Here is a 17,844-nt window from a genome sequence, read left to right as displayed (position 1 = left end):
CGGCGGGGTTTGAGCAATCTAACTATACTCAGGTTGGCAGGCAGTTCCTTGCAGTCCTATTTTAATTATGGCTATTTTAATGAAAAACTATGCTGACCTTTCTGTAGTTTATTTCCAGCATGCTTTCTAAGAAAGCAATTCTCAAACTGTGAGTGAGTAGATAGTCACAATTAAGCAATAAAGCAAAGAGGAAGACAAGTGACTTCCAGATCAAATAGAAGAGGAGGTGTCAGTCAGAGTGCATGTCCTTCCTTTGCATGCAAGAGATCTCTGGTTTAATTCCAGGAAACTACAGATAGGAGGGCAGGGTCCAGGCCCCAGTCTGAAATGCTGTATAACTGCTGCCAGTCAACACAGACAATACTGAGCTAGATGGACCAATGGTCTGACTCTGTATGAAGCAGCTTCTTCCCATGCTTCTAATGTGACTGATCTTACAGTAATATCAAGCACGGCTTCTATAGCTGACCTTTGGGCCCAAGCAGGTTCATATGGGTGAGAAATTAGGCAGTGGAGCATAACTTAATGTCTCTTTTTGTAGTGGGCTTCAATTTGTGTGTTTCAACAACTCTTTGTAGCCCTGCGCATGGGAACCTGCATGCAATTACCCACAGTTAACTGAGAATGTCATTTCTTCTTTACAGATGGAAGATTGAGGCTGAGTCCACAACTGGCCTGTGGCTACCAAGCAAGTCCATTGTCCGCTTATGACTTTAATATATTTCTCTAGCTAACACAGTCCCCGTTGGACTACTGCACTAGCTCTCATGAGAAACGGGGACATTCATGCTTCCCCATCTTATAAGTTACCTTAATAAAATTTACTGTTCGGATAACCCCATACTGTAATTAGTTATGTCAAACCAAGGAGAAAAACCGAATCTTAAATAGGTTTATATAGTGTCAAGTCAAACTTCTGTGGCTTGTATGCTTCTTCTATAGACCAGCCAAAAGTGAAGAATCTTTCAGATAAGCCTTGCCAACACAGGAGACACAGTGGGGAAACAGAACAGAAATGCCTGAATTTACTGCCCCTTCCATTACTTGTACCACAAGGCTATGCTGTCATATATTTTTTCCTATTATTTGTACCCAAATAATCAAGGTGGTTAAGAATCCAATAAACATGTAAAATAAAAATAACTGCAATGATAGCAACAGCTATCTAATAGCTGTGGGGGGGGGGGGGACTTGCTGGGAATTGTTTTCATGGCCATAAAATCCATAAAACCTGACAAATCATTTTGGGAAGGCTGTTCTACATTCTGGGCACCACAATTTAAAAAGGCTCTCTCTTATACCTGCTCACCATGTATCAAACAGCAAGGGTGCCGGGAGAAGGGCCCCAGAGGCAGCAGTGAATGGTTTGATGCGATGCCACTGTTCACCTCATCTTCAGTCAGTTACATTGCTGCTGCTTACTAGGAGATAAAGTAGGGAGTCAAGGCAGCAGGAAGGTTGGTGTACTGGAAACACATGGTCAGAAGCAGAGGGTTAGCTTAACTAGTGCATTTGCACCTCTGTGACCTTGCCACTGCTTCACCTCTGCCTCCAGGTAAGCTGCAGTGGTGTGACCAAACAAAGGTCCGGTGATCAGCAGCACCCCACCTAAGCCATCCACTAGTGCCAGGGGTGATTGGATCTGTCAATTTCAGTTCTCTAATTTTCCAGTATTAAATTCAGTTACACACATTTCCACAGAAATTTGCTATTTTCCTTTTTTTAAAGTTACTCATAAAAAAACCATCAGCATTCTGGTGTGACTTCCTCCTAAAATCCCTACAGATTTTTTTTGCATGTAACTTTGCCTAATGTACACATTTTGCCAAGAAAGTTCCCCTAATACATTTTTAAATGCTATCTCCACTAATACTGTATATGCAAGTATGTAAGTGTATATGTACACTTGGCTGGAGATCTGCATTGCAAAATTCAAGGAGAGCAGGTTTGATAAGTTTGCCTTTAAATGAGAACTGAATTGAATTCCTCCCCCTTCCCTAGCTAGAGGCAGGTTAAAATACACAGGCTGGATCATATGAGGAGGGCCGTTTTTAAGGTATTATGCCATTTAGGGCCTTAACGATTAAAAACGGAAAATTGATCTGGACACAGAAACCAACGGTAGATAATAAATATGATGCACTCTGCTGCCTCCAGTAAATATCCTGGTGTTCCAACTTTGAGCCAACTGAAATTTCTGAATTGCCTTCAAAGGCAGCCCAAGGTAGAAGACATTTCAGTAATTTAACAGTGAATGACCAAGGCACTGTCTGGTTATTCATGTCCTAGTCTCTTCCAGGTAATATTATTATAAAGGGAAACCAGAAGAAGGAAGGCATCAATAATGGGAAAAGAGGGATAGGGGGAAGGAGAGGAAATCCCAAGGGTATACAAAAACAAAGGTTTTTATTGGCCCAACATGTTTTGATATACCTGTACACTTTCTTCAGGAGCACTTAAAAAGCAGAGGATTTTTTTCCTTTGGGGTGCTCAGTACCAAATGATTTGATTACAGAACTCACTAGAGAACAGTGGTACATACTTCAAAACATGTTGCACCAATAAAATCTTTATTTTTGTGCACCCTTGAGATCTCATTGTTCCCCTTTTTTCTAGTTAAATTACTGTAATGCCTCTACCCGGGTCTGCCTTTGAAAGCAGTTTCAGGAATTTCAACTGGCAGCACGAAGAGAGTGTTCACTGACAAAGCACTCTTTGTTTTTATTGCAGTAGTTCAATACTTGAGAAAATGTTTTTTTTGTTTGTTTGTTAGCAAATGCTGTGCTTGACTAGTGCTGGGGATGGGAATCAAAATTAAAACAATATTAAAATACATGAAAATATAGTGTTATATAGGATCATTGCAATTTGCATCCACTTGCTAATTAGTCTACCTGTTCAAATACTCCAAATTAAAACCAATTTACTTAGGGCTACGTAAACCCCACAGCTTCTATTAAAGTTTTAATAAAGTACTAATAAATTCAAAAATAATAAGATATGAAAGGAGAAAATATCGACGGTAAATAATACATTCTACACACCACACTCACAATGACAACTTCCACATTATCTTGGTGTTTTTCCCACACAACATCTGAAGTTGTGACAATATAGAAACCCAGGATTCACCAGTCACCTGAGAGATAGAGGGAATGTCATGCTGTAAGGTAGCCATTTATTGATTTCAGTAGAACTTACAAGTAAATATGTTTAGGGCAATAGATTAATTTTCAAACAAATGAGCTGTGTTCAGCATTTATTGACCTGGCATTTATTTTAAAATATAATGCACCAGCAAATTTATTTCCTTTTGTTCGTGCGAATGGGGCACTTACATGATCTGGCGGCCCATTTATAAAAGTATGCTCTTTTATCCATGAAACCAACTGGTCCTTTGCATCTTTACTCAGAAGTATGTTCCACTGCCTTCAGGATAGCAGCCTTACAATTTCTCACAGGAACATTGTAATCTTTTCCAGAAAATGCACACAAAAGACTCTAATTCCTCTAGTCCTGGTTAAACTTCAAAGCCTGCCCAATGTCTGAAAGCAAAGACGCTTAACTACAGAGCCAAACATTTCCTTGCCCAAGAAAAATATACAATCATAATACATTGATTAATCATCCTATTATTTAAATTTTGTCATATTATTGCTATGATCCCAGATTTTTCAGTGTTCTTCATTTGCACACACGGCAGTCTTTTTTTAAAAAAAAAAAGTTAGAAGCATCGTATTAATAGACTTAAAATGCTTCAATTAACATGAACATGTTTCTTTCATATATATCCCCAACCCAGCTTTCTGTTGTATGTTTATACAGAAATCTTATACGGGGCAATTTTAGCAATACTGCTAGTATTGTTGCGGCGATCATGCTGTGCTGCAGTGACTCACCATAGAGAATATGCAGAATAAAATTTAACAGGTCCCATTATCAACTTGATTCAATGATGGTCTAGGAAAACCAGCTTTATTGCTGTGACTAAACCCACCTTAGTACACACTCAGAATTGCCAACTGAAAGACAGAACAGCTATACCTATGAAAAATACAGTTTGGCTGAGTTACTATGCTTAATTCCACTACCAACTAATCTTTAATCATCCATCTCTTCAAAGGGCTCCTGTACTTTTCCTTAGTATTTTAGGAGGCCATTCAAACCCAATATCCTCTGGGGTGAGTGGAGTTTCGAATAGGGAGATTTCTGGCTGAGCTGGGATGGGCCTGGGCTCAGCCAAAGCTATACAGGCAGAATTCCTTCACCCACAGTGCGGGCCCTATGATGAGGCAGAGTGAGGCAGCTGCTTCAGGCAGCAGATGCTGAAGTTATGAGAGCCATGTGGCCTGTACCCCCTATGCTAGCCTGCTGCTCTCAAGTGTGGTGGGCTATATTTTCCTTCCACCAGTATTGAGTTAAGATTAAATTGCCAGCCCAACTGTCTTCTGTATGGGCCTTGGGGGAGGACGCCATCTTGTCCTTCGCCTCAGGCAGCAAAATGTCTTGAGCCGGCCCTCTTCATCCTGTTAAGTGTCAGCTCAGCTGGGGCTCAACCAGGTAAGCTGAAGGTGGCTGAGCGAATACTTGTGTAAGTCTCTAAAAGGGGGTCTAGTATAGAACAGGGGGAGACTTACTCCCATCCCAAACTCTATTCAGCTTGGTCACATGAACTAGCAATCCAGTGGAAGCTGCACTGCAAAAAGGATGGTGTAAGTCAAACTAGTTTAAAGGCTTGTTTCCCCACCCCAGGCTCAGGCTGGCTCAGCAGCCAGTTGCCTTGTTCCTGAATGGAAGAAGAAGAAGAAGAAGAGTTTGGATTTGATATCCCGCTTTTCACTACCCGAAGGAGTCTCAAAGCGGCTAACATTCTCCTTTCCCTTCCTCCTCCACAACAAACACTCAGTGAGGTGAGTGGGGCTGAGAGACTTCAGACAAGTGTGACTAGCCCAAGGTCACCCAGCAGCTGCATGTGGAGGAGTGTAGACACGAAACCGGTTCCCCAGATTACGAGTCTAGCCTAGTGTAAATTATGCTCGCTCCCTACAGTTTGGGATCGCTCTGTCCATTAAAAATACAAAGGCATTTGTGATAAGTCTATCAGAACTCCTTCGAGATCAGAACACAAAGGTCTATTTAACTGTGAGGTTATGTTTATTATTTGACATACACAAATCTGAAATCAAGGACATTTCTTTTTAAAAAAATAATAATAAGTAGTTTCTAAGTTAATATGTTGCTTACATGACACAGGAAAGTGTTTATAGCTTCCCTGGTTACAGGAGACCAATAGCAAAGAGCAATTATACTGTAAATCAAAGTCCTCCAGTGTCTTTTTTTCTAGAAAGCACAGCGAGGAAACCATGAAGGATAGATTCGATAATTTCCAACTGAAGGCAAGCAGAGAACAGAATTACAGCACAATGCTAACCACATCTACTCAGAAGTAATTCCTATTCCATTCTCCCAGGTAACTGGACTCAGGATTGCAGCCTTAGGGAACAATCCCCAAACCACGCTACTGCAGGAGGGTTCTGCTGCCATGAAATCCTCGCTGCACTTGCTGAAAGCACAGGCAGCCAGGAAGCTACCATCTGCAAAGCCAGTAGAAACCACCAACCCACTCAACAAAACAGGTCATTATGGGGTCAAGGAAGAGCTGGCAGTAGATCCACTGGTTCAAAAGCTGGCCCATAACCAGGTGAGGAGCCTGGCAAAATCTCCTGTATTTTTGAGAACAGAACATGAAAAGAATGGTTTCACTCCCTGCTTCCAGCAGAAATGTTTTTAAAACTATCCATATATTCCTTTTATGCCATGAAAGTCTTTCTTAGAGGAAGAAACACCCGCTGTACCATGCATATCCATTTATTTACCGGTACTAGATTTTAACACATGCACATTACTGTAATACTCAAACTGGGAATAACAAGAAGTTTCTTTATGAAAGTATTGATGTATAACTACATTGTTTCCACCGGTATACACTCAGAGAAAGCTACAAAATTTCAATTCCATGACAAACTTTGGAGATTTTTAAATACATCGTTGACGATGAGCTACACGGCACAATTTTGCTCCTTTTAAAGGTGTAATGTGGTAGGCTCAATTTCTGGTACAAATTGTAGTTGAATGCTGAAAATTATTATAGACCCACTGATTTACTATCTACCTGGAGAGGGGGATTATTAGTGGCTGGATGTACAACCTCTTGAGGGCTCAAGAAAAGGACTACAAATATGTGGATAACTCGCAAAGAACAGCACCTGCATTTGATGGTGCATAGTATTTTCATTCATATTCATTTTCAGTGTACTTAAGTTAGTCATGCCCCTTGATTCTACTCTGATTACGACTTACTTGGATACAACCTTGCATGTGTATTCATTAGTTTTTCCTCCTGTCATACCACAAAGAAGTTTCTTATTAGCATTATATATATATTTTTATATATATGCTTATTTGGCTTCCAGGGTAGTTTTCCTGGGTGGTATTAGTTGAATCAAACTATGTTCTTCGGAAGCTGGCTTCAGGCACCACCAGGCCTGCTGGCAGACATGTTACAAAGATGTCTGTAAACGTGACATGAAGGTCGGGCAACATCAACCCTGCCATGTGGGAATCCCTTGCAGACAACCGCGGTGCCTAGAGACAGTCAGGTCATGCCTCCATAGCAGTGACCAGAGGAGGAATGACTGCTGGGAGGAGTGCTAAGAGAAAAAGCACCATGGCACATCTGCAGCAGCACAACTGGACACCTTCATCTGCCCCAGCTACAACAAAACATGTTTCTCCTGTAGTGGTCTCTACAGCCACAGCAGACACTGTAAGCTTCCAACAGTTTGACTTCACCTCCAAAAGTGCACTCCTCAATTGTCTCTCAAGACAGATGGATACCAACCAAATTTTAGTTATTTAAATGAGACCAATTTTTTTAAAAACTATCTTGCCAGTTATTATTATTTTTCATTTTAAAAAAAAACAGCATGAGCTGCAGTGGAGTAGATCCAAATGGAAAAGGATAGCTACTGAAACTAATTCAAATATTCTGGTTTCCTTGCTGTTCTTCTACTGTTTTAAAGGGGTTCTGCAACTTCTGTAAAAGCTGCTTTAACGCTGGCAGACTGAATGATAGGAGGCATAGGCCCCCTTCTATTGTAAACATCCATGGGTTATTGTGTTACACGCTCATTAGGAATATACAAACATTAAGCTTTGGAGTTAAAGCCTTTGTACTACTGCCTCTGCATAATGACTAGCACATTTTAAAATAATATTCTGCAGTAAAGAAAATAAATAAACTCTCCACCCTTACTCTCCTGGCGCACCTCAACTCCTACCGCTATTCTCCACCTGTTGCTGAAACTGAAGGCATATCCCAGGTTCACTAAAGCTGCCATACCAACAGGATCTCCATCTAAAATAAACTTGTTTATTAACATTGGGTTTAATAGCAGAAGGAAAGAACCATCGGGCGTTTTCTGCACCCGTGTATCCTGCACCCAAACAGAACCCCTACGTCCTACAACTAGGTTCAGTACTGAAAGGCAGATAAACTCTTTCCTACTTTACTCGCTTTCGTATGGCTAAGTCAGTTTGCCGCATTAAAATATATTGAAAACGAAGAGCTTCATCAGACTTGTTTTTAGAACCATACGAATAATAAATCCCAAATATGGTATTTCATCTAGTACAGAAAACTGGCCCATGCATACCCAGTGGGGAGGAGCGGTAGTTGCCCCTCTTCTTCCCCTTATATCACCAACTGCTATTGAGGATAATTCCTGATCTCTGCGCAAACCTCACGTATGCCAGTAGGCTTGCTCAAAACAACAACCTATTTGCAGTTGCTAACATTATTTGCAGCGATCTGCATAAGATTCTCTTCTGAGCACAAAGCAAGCGGACAGAGTTGCATTTAAGCAGCTGCTGCTTACTATGGTTGACTGTTCAACATGGCTTTTATATGACGGTTGGAGGGAAAGAGCACAGGTTAAAATAAAATTCATTCCTGGCGCTCAAGTGTCGGAAGCACAAAATCGAATGTCTCGATGTGGGTTATCTGTATGAGGTTTACTAGTGCTCCCCTATTTTAATTGTGTATCCCTCTGATGTTTTTTTATTACTTCTATAATTTTGTATTGAGAAATGTTTTGTTTTTCTTTCTTTCTGACTATCGGTCGAATAAAGGATATGTATGTATGTATGTATGTATGTATGTATGTATATGTATAAAATTCATTGTTTTCATTATGTTTAAAATACAGTGGAAACTATTTGTAATGTTTAGAAATTGGCCTATATAGCAGATTCCCCCCCCCCCCGGAATTTTCTATTAAAAAAAACAAAGCACACTGCAATTTGTCCTGACCCTAAAAATATTAAGGAATGCTCAATTTGCTATGGTTCTATTTTCGCTTGCCAACATGACAACGGATAAACAGAAGTAAGGATAAAACAAAAGGAATTTAATTTGTAAATGATAGACGCAAAATTATTCTGGGCCAGCAGTATATATAAAATTATATTGTACCACTGTAAAGGTACACATTTTTCTTCAATTATGTCTTAAATGTGCAATTGTCTGAATGCAACTTTGCTTGGGTGTGTTACTAGCCAGTTCAGATTAAAGATGGGGACTTATTGGCAGTTACAGGCATTTTACTACAAGACAAACCCAAACTAGATAAGCATTCGATTTCTATAATGCATAAAAACAGTAGGTAATTTGAAGTGCCAACACATAAGCAAAACTTAACTTGCCTTTGTCTTATATGGTCTCATACTGAACTAAGTAATCTCATACTGTTTGCATAGGCAGTGTATTATCTTCTACCCTAATTTGTAAAATTAAGTTCAATTGAAATCCATGCACTATTCTTCCATGCAAATGAGATTATACAGCACATTTACGCAAGTTTACTGAGAAGCAAGGATCCTTCTAGACTGTCATTGTTTGCAGGTGAGATTCAGTTTCATACTGGCAAATTTAGCTTACCCAATTAGTGGATCGGGAAGTCTTCCACAACATACACTTTCCCCTGAAAGATCAGACCTTTTGCGATAAGGAAAGTGTTGTGGAAATGCATTGGAGAGTGTGGGATAACACTTGTTTTGGTGCAACATCATCTAACCTCCTAGTAAACAAATCACAATGAATGCTGAATAAACAAGTCATCTGGAAGCAGTGTAGTCCCATGGAATGCAGTGAGGGCTATTATCCAGTAAGTGCGTTCAGAATCACAACCTAAGAGTTTTTCAAATTAAAATTCCAAAAGTATTTCAATGCACTTCAATTATTTTAAAGCTGTTTTGATGTATCAAATTCAGAAAAGCATACAACTTGTTTTTAGTATCCACATATGCTTTTGAATTGTGTTTTTGTTTTTGTTTTAAATCATAGTTTCTCACACCACATTATAAGACAAGGAACATGGGGGTTAGATGTTCAAACTAAATATATATATATATAAATAATCCTATGTATACATGCAAACAGCCTAATTCAACCCAGTGCTCTGCCGAGGTTCCACAATTCCCATCATCCCTGATCATGGGGCTGTGCTGCTTGGAGCTGAGTTGTCATCTAACAAAATCTGGAGGGTACCAGGTTGAGGAAGACTGCTCTAGAGTATGTCTCAAGTTGTTCTTTGGAAAGTAGTGGGTTTTATCATTCACACAGCATAGTTCCAAGTGTGATCGCACTGTGTTCAATGGAGGTTACTCCAAAATACGTGAGCATAGAATTGCACATTGATTCAAAAACCACTTTGTACTAAAATGATCTTATCTTCTAATGCGTAATTATAATATTTGTGAAAAGAATTAGAAAAACTTTACTGTGAATAAAAATGTCTTGTTTAGAAACTTAAACTAATATAGCATTTCATATTTTCAAATTAAGATTAATTATTAGCCTCACACTATAATTATAAGCATATTCGAAGCAATATTCTTTGCCTTTAAAAGCAGGTACTTGTGTTTTGACTCACAAAAGGAAACTCCAACCCTAAATGCATCCATCCTAATCTAGAGCTCCATTCAATATACATATAAAGTTCAAGGAGACATGCAGTTTCCACATTCAGGAGCTCCGAACTTATCACAGAGGCACACACACGAATAGGTGTTTCATACTATTCTAAATGGGAAATCCCTTCCTTGCATGTTTCAGAGTTCCATATGCCTAGCAGAATACACGCACATACAATGTGCTACTAGAAATAAGTGCTACTGTAATCAATGGGCTTTATTTTCATATCCCACATTTTGGATTTGGGTTGGCAGGGCTGGCCCAATATATTTAGAGCTGCCTCCGGTGGGACAGCAAGTTCTCCATCCCCATCAAGGTTGACCAAGGTATTTTGGTACTTGAGGCAGAAATTCCCTTTAGCACCTTTCAGCCTCCCTGGCAATAACACAATAAATCACATAATAGCCAATTTGCTACCGTTTCATGACACCCATTATCAGTTGTCTGAGGAGGCTGCCTAATGGCAGGAATTTTATTTGGCCCTGTATTTACAGGAATTGTTTTAAAGTTACCATGTTACCAGCAAAATATTTGATTAATCTAATTAAGCCAAAATTTTGGTCTGAATCAAGATGTATGTACAATACAGTCATATCTGTTTAGAATCCTACAGCAAAATGCAGTAAAACATTGCTCCCTCTCTCTTTTTGTGATAACTGGTTTACTTTGGGCTCATGTATATTGGAAAGCAACCCCGAAGACTACAGGAAAAGCTGCTTTTGAATTCAGGGAAACTTTCAAAAGCAGCTTGTAATAATATGGCATTGTAGTCTGCTGCTCAAAAGTGTGGGGGGGGGAGTGGGGGGGAAATACCACTGGGCACACATATGGCCTTGGCTGGGGTTAAAAGAACTAATTTAGGTATGCCAAAGGCTGGGACATGTGGGGATTTTAATTTCTTCTTCTTCTTTGAGCCCCAGACCACCCATTGTGCCATATAAAATGTGCTTTTAAAAGTCCCCTTAATTTCAAAAGTGGTTTGCCATTTGGCATGGGGAGGTGATGTTTGAGAAACACAAGCCCAATGTCCCCCATGAGAACGCAGAACGAGTTGTGCTATTCTTTGGATTCTAGCTCTTAAGATGCGCCTGTATCGCATCTTTGGTTCCTGGCCTGTAGGATTCTGTGTTTTTGTTCAAGATGAATGATATGTTGTTGATAATAATAATTAAAAAAACCAAGCATAATGAACAAATTAGCTGTGTCTGAAAGAAAAACACACATAGCAAATATATTGTGCTTGTACTGTAGAGGCATGCTGAAAAGTTTGAGAACTCTGATGAATCCGTTACACATGCGTGTGTATATTCACCAAAACGCTTTGGAGAGTAATCATTAAAATCAACAACAAAAATCACACTATTAACAGGTATTTATCAAATCATTTTCTCATAAGCGTTATTTTTAATAAGTATGCTGGTGCATGTATTTTTAAAGGCATTTCTTAGAAATTATAGCAAATATTTTGGAAGTCATCCATCAAATGCTACCGCTGCACAACGTCTTGAGTTTATGCAAGGCTCCAGATCACAAAATTGAAATTGTGCAACAGTAGTATGTACCAGGTTCTAAACAGATTATTACAGAATTATCAGTCATTGATTCCAATTGATTTAAGGATACCTAATTCTAAGTTTGTATCTGAAGGTTGCAAAATAGTTCGTGAACATGGAAAAAAACAGTTCCATCATTATTTTAAATAATTAAGAAGCTTTCCCAAATAGGTATAATGAGGAACAAATCCTACTGATACCAATGGAAAATGTGTTTATTCATCAGTTAATAATGCAGGGAAGTCTAGCATCAAGGTATAAGGAAGTGATCAGCAAAACTTACAATATGCAGAGGATATTTTATAAGCCTTCCTTGTGATCGTTTACTTTTGGGATTAATATATTTAATATTACTGAAGATTAATTTCTGCTTCCATATTGCATATTGCCCACCCTTCCTCAAATTCTTAGTTGGCTCAGCATTCAACAGTTTGCAAATGCCTAATTTTGTTGCCAGTATTGAATGAATTCTAAGAACAGACCAGCCACTTGGAGACTTTTGTTTATTTATTTTTAAAATGTTTTTTCAGCATGCACTTTCTTAAATATGTAACTGTTATTATTCAAAATGCTATCAAATAATATTTTCTTTAAAAAAAAAGTATTTCCGTATTTTATAAAATTGCTTTCTTATTACATTTATCCATTCAAGTCTTCCTGATCATATCTGATATTTAAGAAGCTCTAAGGGCAGCTTATCAGTTGGGTCAAGAAGCAATCCAAAATAATTAATAAAATGATTTACATTTCAAACTCCATCTTGTTACTTGTAAGGCAAGAACCACTGAATTAAACAGGCCCGGCTTGATTATAAAGTGCAAGTCCTTTGTAATGGTGGATGTTTGCATTCACCTCTAACTATAAACTACATTTTAACCAACAGTGAAATAAAGTTAAGTGCAGACAGAAAGCTAGAGATGAAAATTGTTTGATACACTGTAGCATACGTAAGGATTCATTCTGCATGACAGATGCAAATAAATAAATGTTTAAATTTAAATTTGTTTGCAACATACACCCACAATCATTACACAAATGCTCAGCACTACAGTGTTGAATTCAGGGGTTTTGATATGAAAGAAGTGCAGTGATTGATGACATAGATCATTTAAAAGGAAATAAGTTAAACTGATTAAAGATTGTTTTCTCATGCTAGGTTATATTACATCAGCGAAAGATACTATCAAAAGGGAGCTACTGCGGACACATGGAGGAACTGTCAGCAGTTGTCTGCTAGTTTTGATGACTGAATTTCCCATCATGATATCATGTACAGATCATGTTGGAAACAGATGACAGTTTCCTGTGATGCTACTGCAATCAGTCAAATACAGAGTTCCTTTTAACCTGTTGAAAGTCAATACAAGACAAGGGCAAAAATTAAGTCTATTCATTGCTCTGCAAATGTACCTACTGTTGCAAGCTGTAGCTACCAGTGTACCAAAACACAAACGCGTTGCTTTTGCTACTGCTAGGATTTCTAATGGAATAAAAATTTGTACAACAGTGATGCCAGATGAAGAAAATTACTTACAATTGTTCATTGTCAGCACCACTGTAAATACACGCAGATACGTTTTGGGAAAGACTCTATTGAGTTCTTTGGGATATAGAGGTTCTAACAAATTCATGCCTGTTTAGAATCTACACCTTAGGCATTGTCCTAATTATTTGTACATAACAATTTTCTAACGTAGGTATTAACCCATAGGCGTTCAGGTTTCAAGGAAAATGAAATAGCAATTTGAAATCTAATCTCTATTTGTACGGGAAAGTGACCCCCCCCCCGAAAAAAATCATTATTTCAATTATGTCAGAAAGATACACCGATTTGAAGCAGAAAACAAAAATATATAATTTACATATACTTAATAAAATTCTGCCAAAAAACCTTTTGAAATGTTCAAAACTATGTAACTGGACTAATTTAATATTGGTATTTGCCATCCATTGTTAAACATGTTTTGTTACATGTACTGTTCTGAAATATACAGAAGCCATCCGTGAAGGCAACATTTGCATAATGGAGTCTATAATAGTGAAGAATTTCAATAATTTAGACAAATTTATGCCAGCAATTTTATACAGATTACTGGGATGCCAGCTTCACTAATTGCTTTTTCTAGGTCATGTTTGATATGACACTAAACAGGATTCCTGTTCCTATGAATACATTTAGGATTGTGTTTTACTTCGGGTTAACTGTATTACAGAATGTTACTAACTGCAATTCAATTTTAAATATATGAGTTTTTGGATTTCAATAAAAGCTAAATAGTAATATTTTCCTTAAATTGTGGTGAGCAGTTTTCTTAACATTTTGCATTGTAAGATGTTATTCTTCTTATTCTTCTGCCAATTAAAATTTATTTCTCCTTGAAATAATAATAAATAAATGACCAACTTACAGAAGTGAAAAAATGTAATTACTCACTCTTTATATAAATACACAATTTCTGATTGCAAATAATTCAGTGTTCTCAGATAAACAAGACATTTTTTCATAAATCACAAGACAGAAATAATAAGAAACTACAACACTGTAAAATAACTGGCACAGAAAATTGCTCAAAAAGGATACAAAACTACAAAACGTAGACAATTTCAAATATGAGGTTTCTACTACTTATTCTAGCAATTATAAATGACACAAGACAAGGTCAAGGCTGTCCTTGTGAACTTTTCATACTGTCTGAACACGCCTATTACTTTCTCTTTCTAAGCATTGCTTCATTTATCTTCCTGTGTGTGTGTGTGTGTGTGTGTGTGCATGCACAAGCACATCTTACCTTTAGCAGTTTTACTATGGGACTGACATCTTTCATTTCTAGCTTCCCACTTGGAATTTTGTAACATATTTAAAACATTTTACAGAATCACAGAATTTGTTGTAGGAGATATGCAACACAGATAAATGCACATGTCAAATTTACCTTTAAAACTATAGGACATATAAAATAAACTCTGAAGTGAATGAAACATCCATGTAAATGTATTTGATCTCAGAATACCACTAAATTTAAATATATTGAATTTACTTTCAAGTAAATGTCTTAAGAACTGAAATGTAATTATTGGTTACTTGATCAAAATTGAAATTCACTTCTATTTCTTCCTAAATGATGCTTTATGCTCTGTACACAAGACTATGCACGGTATAAAAAAGTGGAATTTATTGTGGGTAAATAGTATACATACTATTCTGTTTGTAGTCCCTACCTGAAGAAGTTGTGCTATGTGCATGATATAATTTACATTGTATCTATTATACAAGTAGTACTGTAAACATCTGCATTACACATGAGAAACATATACTTCTAATTTATCAGTTTATGTGCATTTCAGAGGCAGGAATCAGGTTCTTCTACTATCTCATTTTAGACATAAAACTGTTTACATATTTGTGTGTACCCTCTTAATCCATAAAACCAACCAAAAGAATAACTACAAATTTCTTCCAGGAATAGAACTTGTCTCCAATTGCGCAATGGTTCAGCTATATATTAGGCAGTCCTAAAGGGAAACGGGCTCCAAAAGCGCGTAGCAGCCTGCGACTCCGAACAGGAGGGAAACAAAAATCTGGGGAAAGGAGGTCTGAATGGAAACCCTGGCGTCAGAGACGCACACGCTAATCCAGATTCCGAAACGAGTCTCTCCACCCCGCCCCGCCGGCAAACGATTTTATGGTCCACCACCTGATGGTCCCTGCATCTCTCTGCCCGCGATGAAAGGTCTATAAGGCGATGCGTCAAGCGCTTCTGCTCTCCACGTCTCCCCAAAGGTGACTTAAACCTCACCAAAGGAGTGCACAGATGAGGCCACTTTCTTCGCCAACAGCTCGATCCACCCGGGAGTGGGTTTCTCCTTCCCGCCCCCACCTACCCACCCAAGAAAAGACACGAGGGGCGCGCTTACCTGAGCTGTCGCTTTTCCGTTTGCCCGCGCGCTTCTCGGTTTCCACCGGGGACAGCGCCTGCCTGCCATAATCTCCCGGAGCGCACGCCGCCCCCGTCGGGGTGCTGGTCCCCAGGCTGGATGAGTTCGAGCACAGTCCCGGGGGGCTACTGCCCAGCTCCGGGGGTCCACCCGAGTCGGGCTGCAGACACAGGCTGTGCCTGGCCGAGGCGGACGGCGGCGGAGGGGGAGGCGGCGGCGGCGGCGAAGCCATCTGCGGAATGTGCCAGTTCGTCTGCAAAGGCTGGTGTTGCTGCTGCTGCTGCTGCGCCTGGTGATGGTGGTGGTGGTGGTGGTGGTGGTGGTGCCCCCGGTGATGCTGGCTGCCGAACATGCCCTCCTCGTTGGGGTATCCCGCGATGATGCAAGAGGAGGCCGAAGGCGAGAGCTCCGGGTAGGACATGTGGTCGGAGCGGCCGTGCAGGGCGAGCGCCGACTGCGAGAACGGGTGCAAGCCCTGGCCCGGGGCATGGTGCGGGCTGCGCAGGCAGCCGAAGAGCGTGTGATCCATGGCGGCGCGCAACGCGGCTCCGCGCCGCGGCCCCGCTGCGAAGGGAAGCCCGCGGTTCAAGAGGCGCCGGGGCGCTGCGCTCTCCTCCCAGCCAGCCACCCCCGAAGCCACCAGATGCCGCCGCCGCCGCCGCGCGCTCGCCAATAATCCAGGGCTTGTGCGCCCAAGCGGGGCCTCGATCGGATGCTCCTGACGTCGGGCGGGCGTGCTGTCCGCCGGCGGCAGAAAGGAGGTGGTCCCGCGCAAGTGCTCCGAGGGGGAAGCGGCTCGCCGAGGTTATAAATACAGGAGTGTGTAACGTGAGCCGGGGGCTGGCTTAGCGGCGCGGCGGCACTGACCACATGCGAGCTGCCTCCGCGCGCCAGCCCAGCAGCCACCCAGCCCAGCGGCCGCCCGCGGCTCCCCTCGCCCTGACCCCGGGCTCAGCCTCGGAGGCGCGATCGAGAGGCAGGGCGAGATGCGGCTGATAGGGAGCCTCGGGCAGGGACAGAGGGCACCCGCTTCCGCCCGCCGCCGCCGCCGCTCCTCCGAGGCAGAGGGGGCCAATGGAGCAGGCGGACGGGGCGGCTGCTCCGGCCAGGATCCCTCCTTCCGCCCCTTTGGCCGGAGGGAGAGCGCAGATGAGCAGGTGCCACGAGGAGGAGGAGGTTACTGCTCCCTATATCTGGGGGGCAAAGCGATTGAAGGGAGGGTGGGACCCAGCCACTGGCGTAGGCAAGGAGGGGGGCAGCTGCTCCTTGCCTTGCTATTGATCAAGTAAATCAATAAAATACTGCTCCCCGCTAACATAAATCCTGGCTACGCCCATGGACCCATTCTGGCAAGCCAGGAAGCGGAAGCCAAGAGGAGAAAGCCAGGATCTCCCTCCTGACAGCCGCCCAGTACAAAATGGGATCGGGCCTTTGCGCAAGCATCCGCTGATGTGCCTCTTTGGGTCCACATCTTCTCTCTGCGGGAGAGCATAGGGGTTCCTGGAAGTGGGGCTGGCGGGCAGCAAGACGCAGTGTCTCTCGGGGCGGACTTGCTGGGCTGCTCCCTCTTAGCAGGAGACCAGGACCGCGGCCTCTTCTTGCCACTGGCTTGCCCGCTCTCCGCCGCTTACCTGCACTTCCCCATCAAGCCAGCTGTCCTTGCCAGGCCAACCCAGAAATAAAGTGGCCATATGAAGAGGCTGCCGGTGTCCCCTTTGGCACATTTGCCTGCGCTCTCCCTTCGAACAGTAGAAGGCGGGATTCGGTGGAGGAAGTTGCAGGGGCGCTTCCTCCAAGGAGTGCGCCTTATGTCTCGTGTGCGCCCACATTCTCACCCACACAAGGCATCCCAAAGTTCCCCACGGGGGACTCTGTAACTGGTGGCACTTGAGCAGACAAGTGCCGGGGCCTGAGCAGCTGGCCTATGGTCCTGATCCTAGCCCTGCTGAGAGGGCACTTAGAAATCTGCAACAGGCAGCATTATCTGCTACAGAGTACTGTACCCATTTCACCTTCTCAAGGGTTTTATTTGTGCTTTTCTTATCTTTTGAACCAAGCTGAGATCTTTGGATAAAGGGAGGTATATAAATCTAATGAATAAATCTAATAAATAAAGAATGGCCAAATCCATAGAAATAACACAATATCTGCTGCTCTTGGGTTTAGAATCTAAAAAAAAACATGGCGAAATGAAAAGGGGGTGAGGAGGGAAGAGGCAAACAAGCAAACTCAGGCACCAAATTCTTAATGTTACAAAATTCTTATAATGATGAGCTTGGATGGAAGTTTCATGCTACACAACCTCACATATATATCCAGTGT

At 41.3% G+C, this 17,844-nt stretch overlaps 1 protein-coding gene across 1 annotated transcript in view; it reads right to left on the bottom strand.

Moving 5' to 3' along the window:
• MEOX2 (mesenchyme homeobox 2) overlaps positions 1–16,420 on the bottom strand; it is a 62,794-nt gene extending 46,374 nt beyond the window's left edge. The window contains 1 exon segment of the mRNA XM_033165601.1: positions 15,502–16,420. Within this exon segment, the coding sequence (XP_033021492.1) occupies positions 15,502–16,051 (550 nt within the window). The 5' untranslated portion in view covers positions 16,052–16,420.
• Between the last annotated feature and the right edge of the window lie 1,424 nt (positions 16,421–17,844).

Source organism: Lacerta agilis, chromosome 12 (genome assembly GCF_009819535.1).
Source record: "Lacerta agilis isolate rLacAgi1 chromosome 12, rLacAgi1.pri, whole genome shotgun sequence".
NCBI lineage: Eukaryota > Metazoa > Chordata > Lepidosauria > Squamata > Lacertidae > Lacerta > Lacerta agilis.
The sequence above is the reverse complement of the archived record's forward strand: the minus strand, read 5'-3'. Positions and strand labels throughout refer to the sequence as shown.